The sequence below is a fragment of the Balaenoptera musculus genome, chromosome 3 (genome assembly GCF_009873245.2).
Source record: "Balaenoptera musculus isolate JJ_BM4_2016_0621 chromosome 3, mBalMus1.pri.v3, whole genome shotgun sequence".
NCBI lineage: Eukaryota > Metazoa > Chordata > Mammalia > Artiodactyla > Balaenopteridae > Balaenoptera > Balaenoptera musculus.
This window is the reverse complement of record NC_045787.1, coordinates 163170008-163187755: the sequence shown is the minus strand read 5'-3', so window position 1 is coordinate 163187755 and position 17748 is coordinate 163170008. Positions and strand designations below refer to the sequence as shown.

The following is a 17748-nucleotide window of genomic DNA, read 5'->3' as shown; positions in this document are numbered from 1 at the left end:
TTTTTCTCTTCCTTTTTTTGTCGCTTTTTTTCTCTTCTGTTTGTGTTTTTTTGTCGCTTTTTTGATTTTTTTTTTTTTTCTTTTTGTTCCTTGCAGCAGAAGCTCCACAGACGTTTAATAACAACACCGGGAGGGGTGGGGGAGAGAGAGCTGGGCAGTCAGATGGGGCCATGGCCAGACACCAAACGCAGGGACACCACAGAAAGGGCACTGAGGCTAAAATCGGGGTTCGCCATTCTCAGTTCTGACTGGGCCCACTGCGGGGGTGGGGGCTTCAAGGGCTCCCGGGGGGCTCCGGCTTTTGGCTTCTGTTGGTTTTTTTTTTTTTTTTTTTTTTACAAAGAGTGAAAACTAGGGGGATGGAAAGTCCAGACAGAAGCCGAGGCCGGGGCTTGGGATAGGGGCTGCGTCCACTGCCCTCACTGATCTGGAAAGACGGAAAAACCCAACAAACTGAAAGGGGGTGACGAGTGGACGGAAAGGGAATGCGGGGCTGGGCCCCTGGGCCCATCCACCCCGGGCCTGGCGGGGAGTGTCGGGGCACTTGCTGCTGGGGAGGCCCTGGAGAGGAGAGGCTCAGGGCCTGGCCTCCCCCTCGGCCTCGTGGGCCAGGGCCTCGGCCCAGGGAGGCTCAGCCCCAGGGATGGGGGTCCTTTGGCCTCAAGCGTTGGGCGGGCTGCCTCCAGCCCACCATGACGCCAAAAGGACAACGAGGTATCGTGTGTCTGGATGCATGGACGCTGTGTGTGCACGCCTGTGTTCGTGGGCGGCAGGGACCATTGAGGAGCCAGGAGAGAGCTCTGCAGAGAACCTGGGGCAGGGGCGAGTGGGGCTGAGTGCCAGGAGGAGGGGCGGGCCGGCCTCGCTGGAGGAAGTGGGCTATGGACTGGGCTGGGGTCTGGGCTGTGACCTCTCGCCTGGGCCTGAGGGATGCTGTGGGCATGTCTGTGTGTCTCTGGGTATTGTGACTATGTTTCTCCATGACTGGGTGTCTAGATTTGTGTGTCCAAATGTAACTGTCTCCACTTCCATGTGGCCACATGCACGTGTGGAAATGTTCCCATGTCCACGTGTGCACGTGTCCACATTTGTCCCCGGCCACATTCACCACTGTCCACATCTGCCTGTGGCCGCATTTGCCCACGTCCACCATGGCCACATTTACATAGCCCCATACTTCAGTCTTCTGTTGTTTATACATGTGTTTGTCTACGTGTCTGACTTGGGCCAGGGAGTTCCTGAGGCATGTCTCTGGGTCCGTCTGTGCTGCTGTGTATCCCTGGGGTGTGTGTGTGTGTGTGTGTGTGTGTGTGTGTCCCTGTGTGTCTTTGCGTGGCTGTGTTTCTCAGTGTGGCCCTGTGGACCCTCAGCTCCTAAGCCCTGCTCCCTGTTCCTGCCCCAGTTGGTAAACATAACCTGCCAAAATATTTTCTTTTTTTTTTTTTGTCTTTTTTTGTGTTTTTTTTTTTTTTCAAGTTCAAGAATCCCCAGTAAAAATTCTCCACGAGGTCTTTTTTCCCTTTTTACAAAAATAGAGTTTTTCTTCCCCTCCCACCCCCCCCTTTTTTTCATTGTGTTTCTGCTTCCAGCCCCTCCCCCTGCTCCTCACATTCCTCCAAGGGGCTCTGGGCCAGGGATGCCCACACCCCTCTCACGTTTCGCTTTTTTGGGGATTTTTAAACCTGTTCCCCCCTCTCAGGCTCACCTAGGTGTTGGGGAGGCCTGGGCAAGGGGGCCTGGGAGGGCACCCCCAGCACCCCTTCCCCAAGCCATCCACGGAGGGTGGTTGAGGGTGGGCTGGGGGCACATCTCTGCTTTCACTTTAGCCGAAAAAGGAAACAAAAACCTTCACCATGAACAAAACCAAGACGAGAGAGTGAACAGCCCAGCCTCGGGGGGAGGGGCAGGAGGACGGGGTGGGGGACCCCCAGGAGCCCTCCCATTCCCTGCAGACCCTCCCACCGAGTGCTCACCCTGTGGCTTCTGCAGGGACACGGGGCCCTCGTGCCGTCCGTGGTCTGCCTGCGCTGTCTCTCTCGGGCCCCTGTCTCTCTCTCTCTCTCTCTCAATCTCTCTCTCTCTCTCTCTCTCTCTGTCTCTGCTGCCCGGGAAGGGTGGGGAGGGCGGCGGTGGCTCAGGCCTTGTGCTGTTTGCTGGTCTTGAAGGACACCTGCAGCACGCGCTCGCCCAGGCGGTAGCCGTTGAGGCTGGCGATGGCCATGGCCGCCTCGTCATAGTTGGTCATGGTGACGAAGCCAAAGCCCTTGCACTTGTTGGTGGTAAAGTCGCGGATGACCTTGACATTGGTGACTGCCCCGAAGGGCCCGAACAGCTGCCACAGCACACTCTCATCTGCCTCCGGAGACAGGTTGTACACGAAGATGCACCAGCCAGCGCCCGCCGCGCCCCCTGACAGGCCCACACCCGCGAGGCCGCTCATGCCGTCGATGGCGATGGGTGAGAACCTGGCGATGAGCGACAGGGGACTACTTTGGGGGTCACGCGGGCTCTGCCCTTACCCCCGGCATGCCCCCTGACCCTGTCATGACCTCTGACCGTGCGGAGACCTCGGGACTATGTGACCCCTGCCTTGGCCCCGTGACCTCCATCTGTGACCCCGCCTGAAGCCCCAGACTCTGAGCCACTCTGATACACCAGCCCCTGATCTCCGTCCTGACCTGGAGCCCTGTCCTGACCTCTGACCCTTCCTGAACGTTAGGTCCTCACCTGCGATCTTGCCCTGAGCCCCTATCCACCCCGACTCCCTGACCTTGGACCCTACCTACCTGGTCCTCAGCCCTGTTGACCCTGACCCCTTCCCCACACCTGTCCACCACCCTTCCCTTGACGCCTCTTCCCACCCAACTCCTGCCCTCACCCCGACTTGGGCACCACCCTGATCCCGCCCTTGGCAGTGCTGCCCCTTTTGCCCCACTGGCCATCCTGCCAGGCGGAGGCCCACCCGGAAGGGCAGCGCTGGAACCAGGGTGCGAGCGAGGCCTTTAAGCGCCCCCTCTTGTTATTCAGGTCTCAGCTCAGCTGTCACTTCCCTGGGGTGGCCTCCTTCGACTCATAAAGTGGCCACCTCCTCCCTCTGGCCCTCTCTGGCCTTTTCCTATGTATGTATGTATGTATTTTTTTGCCTCACCACGCGGCATGTGGGATCTTAGTTGCCTGACCAGGGATCGAACCCGCGCCCCCTGCTGTGGAAGCTCAGAGCCTTAACCATTGGACCACCTGGGAAGTCCCCCGGCCTTTTTCTATTTAAACCATGTATTTATTCTCGGCTCCATCTTCCCTGCAAGGTTCTATTCCCTCGATGTCCCGGCCCAGAACAGCTCCCAGCACCAGTAGGCCCTCGGGGGGTGGGGGTGGGGTTTGTGGAGTGAACGAATGAGTGAAGGGGTATTGGCTCCCTGCCTTCCTGAGGCTCCTTTACTCCTCAGCACCCCAGGACCCCGAGGGCCTGAGCCGTTCATTTGATCACTGGGCTCACTCCCTCCTCCTGGCCTTTGCACAAGCCGTTCTTGCTGCCAGGAACTCCAGTTCTGCTCTGGCCCTGTCTCCTGAGTGATGTCTCCGCTGGATCCTTATCACCCCGTCTCCTGCCCCCTTCACAGCTCAGATCACGGTTCATCTGTCTCCTTCCCCAGTGGACTGAAATAAGTAATAACAGTAACCATAATCGTAAGAGACACTGCCTTTTAAACTGAGTGAGCCCGCACTCCGTGCCAAGCACCATGCTCAGTATCATTCCATCTCCACCAGGGGCCAAGTCTGGCCGGGCCACGCTGGGTCCCCAGCCCCGAGCCAAGCTCCTGGCTCTCAGCATGTGCTCAACAGCTCTTGATGCTATAAACGCGGGGACCTTCAGAGGATCAGGGATGTGGACAATGGAGCGGGTGGGGGGCCTCAAGATTCACCCCCAGCTATGAGGCAGAAGGGGGCATTCTGTGACCCTCAGCAAAGATGATCAACAGTGGCCAGTGGGGGCACAGCTGTGACCCAGGCAACACTGCCTGCCTTTCAATGGGGTGGAGAAGGCCACAGACAGGCCCCCCAAGTCCAGATTCTGTAGTAGCACTTTCCAGGCATTTAGTAGGCTCAAGAGCCCCCAGATCTCTTAATGGCCACACTATGCCCAGACAGGGGCGGTCCTGGGGGGTGAGGTGGGGGAGGGGGGCCATAAGGGCAAAAGGGTCCAAGGAGGGACGGCGAGGGGCTGGGGGCAGCGGGGCGGGGGCACTGTTACCTCTTGACTCCGTAGGCCATGTTGAGCAAATTGTCCAGCCTGTGGAGGCAGAAGGGGTGGTCACTGGTGGCTTCTGGGCACACCCCCGGCTGTGACGCCGGGCAGCCAGCCTGCCCTCCCCGCCCCCACCCAGCAGTCCAGCAGTGCCAGCCCTGCCCCCGCCTGCCTGCTCCCCGCCAGGCTGGACACCGCCTGGCACGGAACCGTGGTCACTCGGGCACCGCCTCTTGCCTGCCCTGCTGCTGCCCAGCCGGCACTGGCATCCTCGTCCTCCCCCTCCCGCCCACCCAGCCCCGCTCGCCTGCCCCCCACCCCCCAATCCGGGGCTTGGGTCCCGAGAAGGGAAATCTCTTCTCCAAAATGCCTGGGCCAGGCAAGTGACAATGCCTCTCTGAGCCTCCGGGGCCCCGTCCGTAAAATGAGGACAAGACAAGTTCTGTCCTCACGGGGTCGCTGCGCAGAAAAAGTAAGGGTGCCTGGCCAGCAGGGAGCTGAAGCCACGTGCCCTTGGCGGGGTTGGGGAGGGGGTGGGTTGGCAGTCAGAGCTGGGCCTGGTCAGGTGATTCTAAAACTACTGACGCCAATAATGCCACTCTTAGTGGCCTGCACACATTGAGCGCCTGCTGTATACGAGGGTCTGGCCTCAGCACCTGACAGACCCCCACGTTTCCCCTTTCGCCCTGGTGTCTCTCCGCCCTGCAGGAATGGGGTTCGGCGAGGGCACCTGCAAGCCTAGGGCACCCGGCCCTGGGGGTCTGGGACGCCTGGAGGGCAGGGAGCGGCAGGGGGCTCACCGGAAGCGCTGTGTCTGATGGTGCAGGGGGCCTGCGTAGCGCCTGGCGGAGGACTGGTAGAGGTGAGTGAGCAGGGCCTGCCCGGTCTTCTGACTCGGGTTGTTGGCAAACTTGACCGTGATGGGCTCGGCCGCACCCAGCGGCTTCTGCCCGTTCAGTCCTTTGATAGCCTCCTCGGCCTCGATCCTCTTGTCAAAGCGGATGAATCCCACACCCCGAGAGACACCTGCCGGGGCGCGAGGGCGTCATGGGGACCCGCCCCCTCCTGCGTGACCCCGCCCCCCTCCTCGCTGCTATTTCCGGTTTCTCCACTCTGGTCCCACCTGGGTGCCTTAGCCCAGCGCCCCCCCCACCCCACGTGCACTCTCCCCGGCAGCCTGACCTGTGACCTGGTCCACCAGGATGCGAGAAGTGATGATGCGGCCGTACTGGGAGAAGAGCTGCTCCATCTCTTTCTGGCTCATGGTCTTGGGGAGCCCGCTGACGTACAGGTTCGCATCCCGGATGGAGGCGGAGCTGGGCCTGGCATAGGACACCTGGGGGAGGGGGTCGGGCGGACAGGGGTGAGGGCAAGACCCATTTCAAATGGGGAAGGAGAGGCCACATTCAAACCGCCACTGAGCAACAGAAATCCCTCATCCGTTTATTCAACAAATACCGCGAGTAGTCACCATGGGTGGTGGGTGGGGTCAACCAGGGCTTGGGGGAGGGGATGTGGCCCTGGCCGCGGAGAGCGGTGAGAGGGACCTGTCATCCGAGGAGGTCAAAGGAGCTGCGCCCTTGGGGTCACATGTCTCCCTGGGGGCCTCAGGGACCCTCACATCTCTAGCTAATGTTCTCAGGCTGGATATTCCATCAACATTGACACGTCCCACTCCCTTGGAAAGTGAACCTGGCATGCTGGCCCCTTCTCTTCCCGGCTACACTGGGCCCCTCAGATCTTTAGCGCCCAGCTCAACCCTGACAACTTCCAAATGTCCGAGCCCAGCATGGGCCTGGCCCCTGAGCTGCACACCTGCGTGACACCTGCCTTCAGGTACCCCACGAGGAGGCCTCATGGGGGATCACACTCAGCACCCCCAACTTGCCCTAACTCAGTAATGACAGTTCTGTCCTCCTGGGTGCTCAGGTCCCCAGCCTCGGGTTGTCCTCGATGCCTCTGTCTGTCACACCCGCATCCAACCACCATCCCTCCTGTCAGCTCCACCTTCCTCATTATCTGGATAGAATTCACACACTTCTCCCCATTTCCACTGCTCTACCACTGCTCACCCAGACCAGTGCAGCAGTCTCTGCCCTGGTTCCCTGCTCCACCCTCGCCCCCCACAGTCTGTTCCCCCCACAGCAGCCAGGGGGCACCTGTGAGCATCTGAGTCAGGTCACATCCCTCCTCTGCTTAGAACCCTCCATGGCTCCCACCTTCCTGAGTTAAAGTGCTTCCCAGGGCCACAAGGCCCTGCACGACCTGCCCCATCACCCCCCTTCCTTCATCTCTGCCCACTGTCCCCCTCAACATCTCTATTCCAGGCACACGGGCCTCCTCTACATTCCCCAAACACACTAGGTGTGCTTCACCCTCAGGGCCTTTGCACTTGCTGTTCCCTGTGCTTGCAACTCTCTTCCTTGGTTTTCTTCTCCAGGTCTCAGTTGAAATATCCTTCCTGTCCTTTCCCATCTGAATTTGGTCCTCCACCCTTATCCCTGTTACTCTCTGTCAAAGCCCTTCTCTCAGCTGTGAATTAGACACGTTTTAGTACGATCCTTCAGTTCATGTCATTAATTATGGTCCAGCCCAACAATGAAACTCTCTGCAGCTGTTTAAAAAATGGTGGACGTGTATATTTATTTTCCTGAAACAGTGGTGAGTATTGTAAAGTGGGGGAAAGAAAAGTCCATTTACAGAGCAGCGAGTATTGTGTGACCCCATCTCATTGTGTGTTTATCAATGTCCTGGAAACATGGTCTGGAGGGCCCACCCCTAAACGCTAACAGGGCGACCTAGAGCTGACGGGGGAGGCGAGGTGGGATAAGCTCCGTTCCTCCTTATTTCTGCTGATGTCTATTTTCTGTTTCTTCTAAATTAACCTCTGGGTAGATGGGGGTCATTGTAAAGGGTCTGGCTTTTGTTTGGGGTGGTGAGTTGTGAGGGCATATTACTTCATTAGAAATAACTAATTAAAAAACGAACAAAATGAATAAATTGGGCCAAGGGCGGATGGGGGTCAGGGTGTTCATGGGGTGGGGGCAGGGGGATTCTAATTGATGCAATTGTGCACACCTGGGGTCCTCCAGAAAAAACAGACACCACAGCTGCTATTATTTCTGTAATAATAATTAAAACTCATGGCCATGTATTTGATGGTTTCCACTCTCCCCTACCCCGTGGGGCTGTGAGTTTTGAGGGGTGAGGACTTGTTGATGGATTGGAGCTGGGGGAGAGGGGAGGGGAGGCTCAGCTCCTGGGTGGGTTTTGGGGTCAGGGGTCATCTGAGGCACAGAGTAAATGTTCAGGGGCCTTTCCCATCCTTCCATGACATGGGCTGACCCAGGTCCCTCACCTGGGTATGGGCTCCTCCCACAGCCCCTCACTAGGATGGGGCCTGGCATACGATGAGTGGCTGGAACTATTTTGGGCAGAATCTGCTGGAACACCTAGTCAGGACCAACCACACACCACAGCCACCCAGGCAGATGCACACGCACGCACACACACACACACACACACACAGAGGGCCACGCTGTGGTATTCACTGCACAGCTATGGTGACTACACCAGCAGGAGGGTGACACAAGGCCACCACCACATTCACGGTGACTCTGGGGGTCTGGGATAATTGCAGTAAGAGTCGCAGAACCGCACACCTGTCACACCACCACACAAGCCCTCAATGTCACACACGTTCCATCCTGAATGGGGCACAAGTAGACACACCCACACAACTTCACTGTAATACACAAACACCCTGTCACAGCCAGACACACCCACACAGCCCCACCAGGTCACAGCTGGAGTCGCAGTGCATCACAAAGCACCTGTCAAATAAACACGTCTCACTGACACAAGGTGACACACCCTTGTCTGTAACAGCCAGACCCACATGATAACAGCCACTCACGTAGCCACGGGGTCCCACAAACACCATGTCTTATAGCTCAGGGTCTCCCCCCCACACACACACACGCCACATCACACGCACACAGTGGCCCTCTGGGTCATACAGTTCATCACTAGGGTCCACTCTCACAACCTGGGGGCTTCTGGGTCTACTTGGCCATGGAGGGACCCATCAGGCCCTTGTCAGCCTCCACACCAGGGAGAGGAAGAGATTCCGGCACCTCTGTTCCCATGGCGAACTGGGGGCCAGATGGGCGTCCTCCCCAGCCCAGCCTCCCCCAGGGTTCAGGAGCAGATTTGTGGGGCGGAGCCCAGACACCCCCAGGCAAACCTAGAGAGGGGGTTTCCATGGTGATTCCCCGCACCCCCCATGGCCCCCAGGGAACCTGGGCTCGCAGGGTCCCAGCTGCAGCTGCCGAGAGGGGAGGTCATAGGGGGAGGGGCATTGTACAAAGGTGGGGGAAGGGCCCACCCCTAATCCCACCCTCCCAGACCCTAGTTAGGCTCCAGATGGCAGATGGGCCCCCACCTCTCCCCCATTTCCATGACAAAGGCAAGGAGAGGGCTGCCCACCAGACCCTGGTCACTCTCTCCTACTGCTGAGGGGGTGGGTACCTCCAGGGCTTGGCTGACTCCTTGAGTTGCCAGAGAATGTGGGGCTGATCATCTCCCCATTGACAAGTGAGGAAACTGAGGTTCAGAGAGGCAGAGCCATTGGCCCCAGGGCCCCAGCCAGAAAGCCTTTGGGGATTGATTTGAACCCCTTAGGGGATGAGCCATGGGGGAGGATGGGCAGCAGTGGGGGGAATGGATGTATGGGGAGGGTATGGTCGTGGGGGGCTGGGTGGCCGTGAAAGGGTCAGTCCAGGTGGGCGGTAATAAAGAGGAAATGGGCACAGCCAAGATGGGAAGTCACAGGGATGGGTGGCAGTGGGGAACGAGGGCGCTGACCTTGATGGTCTTCGTCTGCAGTTTGAGGCCGTTGAGGGTGTTGATGGCTTTGTCTGCATCGTTGGGGTCAGAGTAGTTCACAAACCCGTAGCCGAGGCTCTGCCCTGCAGGCGGGACCAGGACGATGACCTCCCTGGACCTGCCACTGTCCTCCCAGACCCAGGCCTGAGAGACTGACCACCCCCCTCAAGGTTATGAGAACCAAGATTCCACCCTTATTTGTTCCCCCAGAGTACTACCATATCCCGAGGACAGCTCAGACCCCCCAGGGTCCCACCTGCTCCCATCACCTCCCACCTGGGGTCACACCTGTCTCTACACCACACCTGTACTCCTGAGGCTACCACCTCTGTCCCCTATCCCCACCCCCCACCTGCCAGCAGCCACACCTGTGATCTTGTCCCGAACCAACTTGCAGGACTCAATGTCACCAATGCTGCCGAAGAGACTCTTGAACTCATCCTGGGTCATGTTCTGGGGCAGGTAGTTGACGATGAGGTTGGTCTTGCTGTCATCACTGGCTCCGTTTGTACCAAGGAGTGGCCCGTTGGGCAGGGCCGGGCCAGCCGGGCCCCCCGCCACCTGAGACTCCATGGCCCCGAGTATCTGCTGGAGACAACAGGCCGCACCCACTCACGGCCCAGTTCCCACACCAGGGACCAGTGGGAGTGAGGAGGGGCTTGGTGGCGACAGATCAATCAGGTCTGCATAGGCTTGAACATACAGAGGGGATAAGGTATTATTCTTATAGTCCCTTCCACTTCCTGAGCACTGGGCAAAGTACTTTACAGGTGATTTTACTCTGAAAAAGTCCATATATTAATGCCATGTATGCCCATTTGCACGTATGCTTGCCTGTTTGTCTAAAGCCAATCTGCATTTTTAGAATAATGAAATTAATACTTTGTATTCAGAAAAAGAATTACAACATTTTTATTAGCTTTGAAGCCCTCATAATCCCAACCCTGACCATGTACTTTGCCCTTCCCACCAAATGTAATTCCTATCCCAAATGTATTAATATTTCTTTTGCTTCGTGCATAATTTACCCCCACAGGTTTTCCACTGAGCCATTTTGGGTTTTTTATGTATATCATAATAACACCTGCAAATATAATGACAGTTTTATTTCTTTATCTCCAATCTATACCTGTTATTTATTTTTCTTGTCTTATGGCAGGGGATACATTGTGACATTGGCTTCTTTATTCTTGACATTAAAGGAAATGCTTTAAACATTTCACAGCTAAATATGATCTTCACTGTAGGTTTTTTGGCAGATGGCCTTTATCAAGTTAAGAATGTTTAATTTTATTCCTAGTATCCTAACAAGATATTTTTTTAAGGAACGGATATTGAATTTTATTGAATATCTTTTTCTGCATCTATTGAGATGATTTTTTTGCTTCAATATTTTTTTTAACAGATAGGGAAGAGGCCTTTTTATTTTTATTTTTTAAAATTAATTAATTAATTAATTTATGGCTGCGTTCAGTCTTCGTTGCTGTGTGCGGCTTTCTCTAGTTGTGGCGAGCAGGGGCTACTCTTGGTTGCGGTGCACGGGCTTCTTATTGTGGTGGCTTCTCTTGTTGTGGAGCACGGGCTCTAGGCGCGCGGCTTCAGTAGTTGCAGCACGCGGGCTCAGTAGTTGTGGCTTGCGGACTCTAGAGCGCAGGCTCAGTAGTTGTGGCGCACGGGCTTAGTTGCTCCACGGCATGTGGGATCTTCCCGGATCAGGGATCAAACCTGTGTCCCGTGCATTGGCAGGCGGATTCTTAACCATTGCACCACCAGGGAAGTCTGCTTTAATATGTTAATGTAATAAATTACATTAATTGATTTTCCAGTATTAAGTCAACTTTCCTAAGCTAAACTAAACTTGGTCATGTTGCAGTTTTGTTTATATACGTTGTTTGATTTGATTTGCCAAATTTTTTATGGTACTTTGTTTAGGATTTTTAACCTCTATATTCAGGAAGATATGCTTTTTTAAAATTTAATTCACACAGAGGCTCAGGTAGAAGTTTATTATGCTATGACAAATAAGGAATTTGAGGCTCAGAGACGTTAAGGAACTTGTTGAAGTCACACAGCATATCAGTGGTGGCACTGGAATGCAAATGCAGACCTGTCTAGACCTGAAGACCACTCTACCATTCTCTATGACAGTCAACCAGGCAGGTACCAGCTCTGATAACTCTTCGCTGTGTGTCCTTGGATATGTTCCTTATCCTCCTGGGGCCTCTGGTTCACTTGCCGAAAATTCAAAACAATTAGTAATGGCTATCTTAAGGGCCATGTAGAGAAGAATTTTAAAGCCATATCTGGGCTCAGAACGAAAGAGTGCTGGGATTGATTGGTATTGTCTGTCATGGGCACGGGAAGGGAAAGTAGCCAGCATTTCCTTAGGTCTTCTCCTATGTCACAGTTGGTGAATAGGTTGCCCTTACCTAGAAACCCAAATAGATTGGTAGAGTCTTCCTAGATGGATGAATTAAGAAGGATTTAAAGCTATATTCAGTTTCAGCAGGAAAGATGACTGTGATTGATTAGCAATATCTGTTGTGGCCACAGAATTAGAAAGAGCCAGCAGGTACACATCATCTCAGCCATCCCTGCCCCAAAATTCAATACCATAATTGTTCCCAAATATTGTGCATACTATGTGCCAGGCACAGTGCAAGGCCCTCTACAGGCAATGTTTCTTTTCTTTTTCACCACTCTGAAAGGAGGAGGGTTTTATTACCCCTGCTTAACAGACGCTATGGACTAAATGCTTGTGCCCCTCCAAATTCATATCTTGAAACCCTGCTCTCCAGTGCAGTGGTATTTGGAGGTGGGGCCTTTGGAAGGTTATTAGGTCATGAGGGTGGAGCCTTATAAAAAGGGACGGGAGAGAGATGATCTCCCTCTCTCCACCATATGAAGACAGTGATAACACAGCTGTCTACAAACCAGGAAGCCGGCCCTCACCAGGAGCCGAATCAGCCCACACCTTGATCTTGGACTTCTCAGCCTCCAGAGCTATGAGAAATATGTGTCTGTTGTTTAAGCTACACAGTTTATGGTATTTTTGTCAGCCTGAGCTGAGTAAGACAACAGATGTGGAAAGTGAGGTTCAGAGATGTTTGAAAAATTACCAAAGATCATGCAGCCCATAAATGGTGAAACAGGGATTTGCGCATGAGTTTTTCTGATTGGGCATCTGTATTTCCAACTTCCACTGCCAACCAAGACTAGTGCTGGCTCTAACACTTCCCAGCTGTGTGTCCTCAGGTATGCTACTTAACGCACTTTATGCTACGACCTCTGCTCCACTTTGTTGAAAACTCCAAATCACCAGCATAGTGACCAGAGACCCATCTAAAGCCAACTGTGGGTGCAGCTGGAAAGCATTCTGGGATCAGTTAGCAATGTCTGACACAGGCAGTCATGAGAAGTGGAAGCGGGCTTGTCTTGTCCGCAAGACAAGCCCTGCCTCATAATGCTGCTGTTAATAATCATCCCGCTCCATTGACACCTACCGTGTCAGGTACCAGGGAAATAACTCAAGAGACGTTGGGTGATATAAATGGGGAAATTGATTTCAAACCTGGATATGTTGGACTTCAGAGCCGTTTTTAACGACTGGCCAATACATTGGGGGCAGCTCTGCCACCATATAGCTGTATGTCTTCAGGGACAATCTTAGCTCTTCATTGGGCTTCTGTTTCCTTGTCATTTATTCTTATTTAAAGGATAGTACAGAGGGTCAACTCCCCTGCAGCTCCATTTGGCTGGGAGTGGCTGTCTTGGGGAGCTGCCTGGAGGATTCTTCTTCTTCTTCTTCTTTTTTTCTTCCATTTTTGGCCACGCCATGTGGCTTATGGGATCTTAGTTCCCAGACCAGGGATTGAACCCAGGCCCTCGGCAGTGGGAGTGTGGAGTCCTAACCTCTGGACCACCGGGAGAATTCCCTGGAGGATTATGCTGAAGCCACAACCAGGCTCACCAGGAACACAAACTGGATTGCTTAGCAGTGTCTGCCACAGGCGCCTGAAATATAGCAGTAATGTACCCTCCACACATCTGCATCCTGGTCTTGTAACATGAATACTTTACGAACAACATGGCCATGTATTGAGGGCCTCCTATGTGCCAGCCAAAATTCTTTATGTGAAAATTTCCAGGCAGTTCTCCCAAAATTGAATGTTATGGGACTCTTTTCTTCATTTAACAGATGAGAAAACTGAGTCTCACTGAAGGAGGAGGGATTTGCACAAATTTGGGTAGCATGTAAAATGTGGACCAAGAATTCCAATCCAGGGTTTAGACTCTAGAGCCCACTCTCAATGAAAAGGCCAATTAAAAAATAATAATAATAACAAAGCAAAGCAAAACTGAGCACCCACTTTATGCCAAGCCCCGGGCAACACTACATTTAAACCCACTTTGGGGGCTTCCCTGGTGGCGCAGTGGTTAAGAATCCGCCTGCCATTTCAGGGGACATAGGTTCGAGCCCTGGTCCGGGAAGATCCCTCATGCTGCAGAGCAACGAAGCCCGTGCGCCACAACTACTGAAGCCTGTGCACCTAGAGCCCATGATCTGCAACAAGAGAAGCCACCGCAATGAGAAGCCCACACACTGCAACGCAGAGCAGCCCCCGCTCGCTGCAACTAGAGAAAGCCCGTGCACAGCAATGGAGACCCAGCGCAGCCATAAATAAATAAATAAATAAATAAATAAACCAAAAAGAATAAACAAACAAACAAAAATAAACCCACTTTGTTGGCCGAGTCTGCTCATTCAACTCAACAAATATTTACTAGGTGCCACCATATGCCAGCTGCTGGCTCCACCCTCCTATGTGTCCTCTGACACTCATGTTGCCTCTCTAGGTCTCTGCCCCACTACTAAAGATATGGCACAGAGGTCCCCCATGTATGGGGAGATGGCGTCTGAATTCCTGTCTGGGCTCAACGAGCTAGAATTCTGTGATTGGTTGATAATGTCTATTATGGGAGCCCCAAAAGCAATCAGCAGTACATAAGCTACTGTTTCAGGACACATCAGATTCCAGCTTTGGAAGCCCTACTATGTGCCAGGCCCTGAGCCTGTGCTGTTTTCATTGCCTTTCTACAACCACCCTGAAAGCTGGAGATCATCTCCATTTCTCAGATGGAGAAATTGAGGGTAACTGGGACCTGTGACTTGCCCAGGATGACAGAGGGAAGTAGTAGTGATGGTGTTAGGGTTTGACCCCTTGATCTGATGACCCTAGAGCCTACAGGGTTACTGGTCCTCCACCCCCAGAAATGCTGTCCTCAACTTGTGTGGGGTTAAGAGGTGACTGGGGGGTTCCCACTCGGGATCTTGAGGCCCAGCCCGCTAATCTCACCACCACCCCATCTCCCTCCCATCTGTGCCAGAGCTTAGAGGGATCAGTGTCGCATTTCCTCCGAGGCTGAGCCGGCTGAGCTGCTAATGGGGATCGGATTGGTGGAGGCCACACCCGCCCTGCCTCAGCCCACAGCAAATGCGTGGCCTGGGATGACACAGGGATCACAGGGACCTTCGAGGGCTATCCCAGAACAGGGATAGAGAGGTGAATTCAGAGGAGAGGAAGGCAGATCAAAGATGGAGCAAGGGAACCTCCCCTCCCACTCTCTCCAGCTCTTCCTCTGGGTCTCTCCCTCTTTCTGTTTCTCTTTCCCTTTTTTCCCCTCAGTTCCTCTCTTTTCTCCTCTGTCCCCATCTCTCCCCTCTGTCCATCTCTCCCCTCTGAACGCTTCTCTTTCTCCCCCTCCCTCTCTCTCACCCTTTCTCCAACTCTTTTGCACCATTATACACACATCTGACATATGGATTTTGCGATGAACGCACCTGAGGTTACTTGCTGTGTCAGACCCCCTTGGCCCCCAGCTGTGCCCCCTGGCCCTAGTCACAGTGACAGATGCTTGGGTACTGGCAACAATAGGGCATTGAGTGGCTATGCATGGTAAGGCTGGGCCACCACGTGGTGCTAAGTGAGCCTCCTACTTCTGGGCCCTTCTCCCTCCATGCAGGGCCCTCACTGTCTCAACTCATCCCCTCACTTCCTCCCAGCCTGTCCCCATGATGGGTCTCTGCCTGAGTACTCTCCATTGGAGTGACCAGGACTCCAAGGGCTTCAAGGCCCTTGTGTGACCTCTGACCACACCCTCTCCCCTTTGTGCATCAGCTTCCCTTTCTCAAATGCGGGCACAGATCGGAGCAATGTATGCTGGACTGCTATGGGGGTGCTGAGGGTCCTCAGGAGGCCTCGCTCACGTTCCTAGATCAGGGTGAGCAGCGTGAGGCACAGAGAGGGGAAGGAGCTGCCCTGAGGTCACACAGCAGAAAAGGGTGGTCTCTCTCAGGCCTTTCTCAGAGCCAGGTGGGTGGGTCCCAGGGTCTAGTAGGGGAGAGGCCCAGGCGTGGAGGGAGTGCTGAGCATCCCCCCACCCACCATGCTCGTTACTACTCGAAAAAGAGATCCAGAAAGAGGCACAGTGTACAGAGACACACACACAGAGACCCGAGAGACAGAAAGAGCAGAAGAAGGAGGCCCCGGCGCCAGGACCAGACAAAGGACGCTCGGCAGCGCGGGGAGCAGAGTCGCGCGGCGGGGGCGGGGGTGGAGCTGGGGTGGGTCTAGAATTGGCCAGCCCCGCCCCCGGGATACGCCCGGGCTGCCAGTGGAAATCCGAGGGCTCGGAAGAGGCAGGGCCCCTGGGGCCCCTGGGGCGGGGCCTAGATGGGCGGGGCAGGGGCGTGGTTATTAAGGGCGTGGCCGGGCGTGGCCGGGCGCTCGGGAGCTGACCAGCTCTGTGGCTGCTGAAAGCCCCGAGCGCGGGGCGAGTGGCGCGGGCGGGCGGGCGCGCTCAAGGTCATCCCGCGGCCCAGAGCTCTGGCGGGGTGGGGCACCTGAACCTGGCCTAGGGGGCCTGCCTGAGCCCCTTACCCCATCCCCTGGGGGCGGGGGCCCAGGAGCGGCGGAGCACCCCCTACGAGCTCTCTTCTCCCCTCCCCCTCCCCGCAGCCTGAGGCGCCCGCGCGAGGCTACGGCCCGCGAAGAAGCGCCGAGAAACAAAGGGACGCGGCGGCGGTGGCGGCGGGCCCGCGGGGCCGCCGGGCGCGCCCCCTCCTCTCCCCTCCCCGCTTGCCGCAAGGTCGACGGGCTTGAGGACGAGACGCTCGGCTCCAGGGCGCGGTCGAGGCCCAGGGCGCGCGATCCGACGCCACCCCTTCCCTGGGGCTCTCGGGGACTCCTTGCCGCCTTGTCCTGGCCCAGCACCAGTGATTGGGGCCCTGCGTTTGCCTGGGAGGCCTGCTGGGTCCGGGCCTGGATGGAGGAGGCATCCTACGCCGCGGCGTCCCCTCCCCCATCAGGCCTGCTGAAGGGGGGGCAATCCCGCCCCCAGGGCGCCGTAGGATGTCCCCCGAATCGCAGCTCGATTCCCTAAGGCCTCTCAAGCCAGACTCTAAGAGCCCCCAGCACTCTGGGCGCGGCTCTGTCCACTCTCAGGCCCCGAGGCTCGGTCCTACCCCCCCACCCGGGCCTAGCTAGGCCTGGTCCTACCCCCCCTCCCATCTCTTCGGAGCCTGTGCCTAACCCCTCTCCGACCAGGTTCCCTCTCAGTGACAGGGGAATACCTACAGTGACCATTCTTGTGTGCCCGGCGGGCGCGGTCCGTGTTGAGGGTGGCTCCGGGGGTCGTGCACTCCTTGGGGGGCGCTCGATGCTCACGCCGGGGTCCTGCCCGGGCGGCCTCTGGTGCGGCCGCTGCAGAGGTCTCGGTGAGGGCAGCGACTCCCTCGAGGGCCGGGGACGGGCCCGAGCCCGGGTACGCGCGCGCGGATAACCGGGCCCCGGGGTGGCCTGCGGGCGGCAGGGGATGGAAAGAGGGAGCGGGCGCGGGATTGAGAACGCCCCCTGCGCGGCCCCGCGGGGCCCGAGGAGGTTGCGCTTCCCGACAGAGATCGCTGCGCTCTGCCTTTCGCCGCCGCCCCTCGGCCCGGCCCGTCTGGTCCCCGGTGTTCAGTCCTCTCCCCTCGCCCGCCCTCCCTCCCTCCCTCCGGCCCGCGCTGCGCGCTCCGCGCTCTGGGCCGCGCCGCCGCCGCCCCCAGCCCTTTATAGCAGCAGCTGCCAGAGCCGGCGTCGCTTATTGGCTACGGCAACCGAGCCCCGCCTCCTCGCGGCGCCCGACGGCGCGGCAGGTGGAAGAGAGGGCGCGCTGGCCAGGACTTCGCACGCCCAGAAGGCACATCCTGGGGGCTCGGGTTGCCAGATTCGGGCCCTTTTGCCCTCACGGATCCTACTTCCTGCGTTGGCGCCCTTTCTTGGGCGGGCTTTCTGCCCAGAAGACAGGAAGGGTTCCCCTCTGTCCAGCACCCAGAGCTGGAGGAGCAAAGGGGCGAGGAGGTACTGATGGCTCGATTGTACTACCTTCAGGAGGTGCTGTCCACCAAGAGCACTGCAGAGGGACGAGGAACCTAGACTTCAATGAGCAGATGCCTGGGTCCCCACATTTGGGAGGACCATATGTAGTCCCAAGACCAAGGGAGGAAGGTGGGGGTGGCTGGGGACCTAGTCAGCCTGCAGAAGGAATTGGGACCCTGTGGATTTTGAGCAGGC

The 17748-nt window shown here is 56.2% G+C and overlaps 1 protein-coding gene across 3 annotated transcripts; it reads right to left on the bottom strand.

The window, feature by feature from the left end:
• Window positions 1–1567: 1567 nt before the first annotated feature.
• Window positions 1568–17157, bottom strand: ELAVL3 (ELAV like RNA binding protein 3). Of its 3 annotated transcripts, none has more exons than XM_036846141.1 (7): window positions 16771–17157; window positions 9502–9721; window positions 9113–9216; window positions 5429–5582; window positions 5047–5272; window positions 4253–4291; window positions 1568–2486 (listed from the first exon to the last, which is right to left on the bottom strand). In XM_036846141.1, the coding sequence occupies exons 1-7, from the start codon at window positions 16777–16779 to the stop codon at window positions 2135–2137; spliced, it is 1104 nt and encodes a 367-aa protein (XP_036702036.1). In that variant the 5' UTR covers window positions 16780–17157; the 3' UTR covers window positions 1568–2134. The 3 variants fall into 3 exon arrangements, with proteins under 3 accessions (XP_036702036.1, XP_036702038.1, XP_036702037.1); XM_036846143.1 differs by having other exon boundaries at window positions 1568–2465; XM_036846142.1 differs by having other exon boundaries at window positions 9502–9718.
• Between the last annotated feature and the right edge of the window lie 591 nt (window positions 17158–17748).

What these genes read in the sequence shown, in the direction of transcription:
- ELAVL3 (XM_036846141.1), bottom strand. An exon ending in GGTTCGGGACAAGATCACAG is followed by an intron (nt 9,217 to 9,501) that starts GTGTGGCTGCTG and finishes TCCCGCCTGCAG; the next exon opens with GGCAGAGCCTCGGCTACGGG. An exon ending in CCTGGTGGACCAGGTCACAG is followed by an intron (nt 5,273 to 5,428) that starts GTCAGGCTGCCG and finishes GCGCCCCGGCAG; the next exon opens with GTGTCTCTCGGGGTGTGGGA.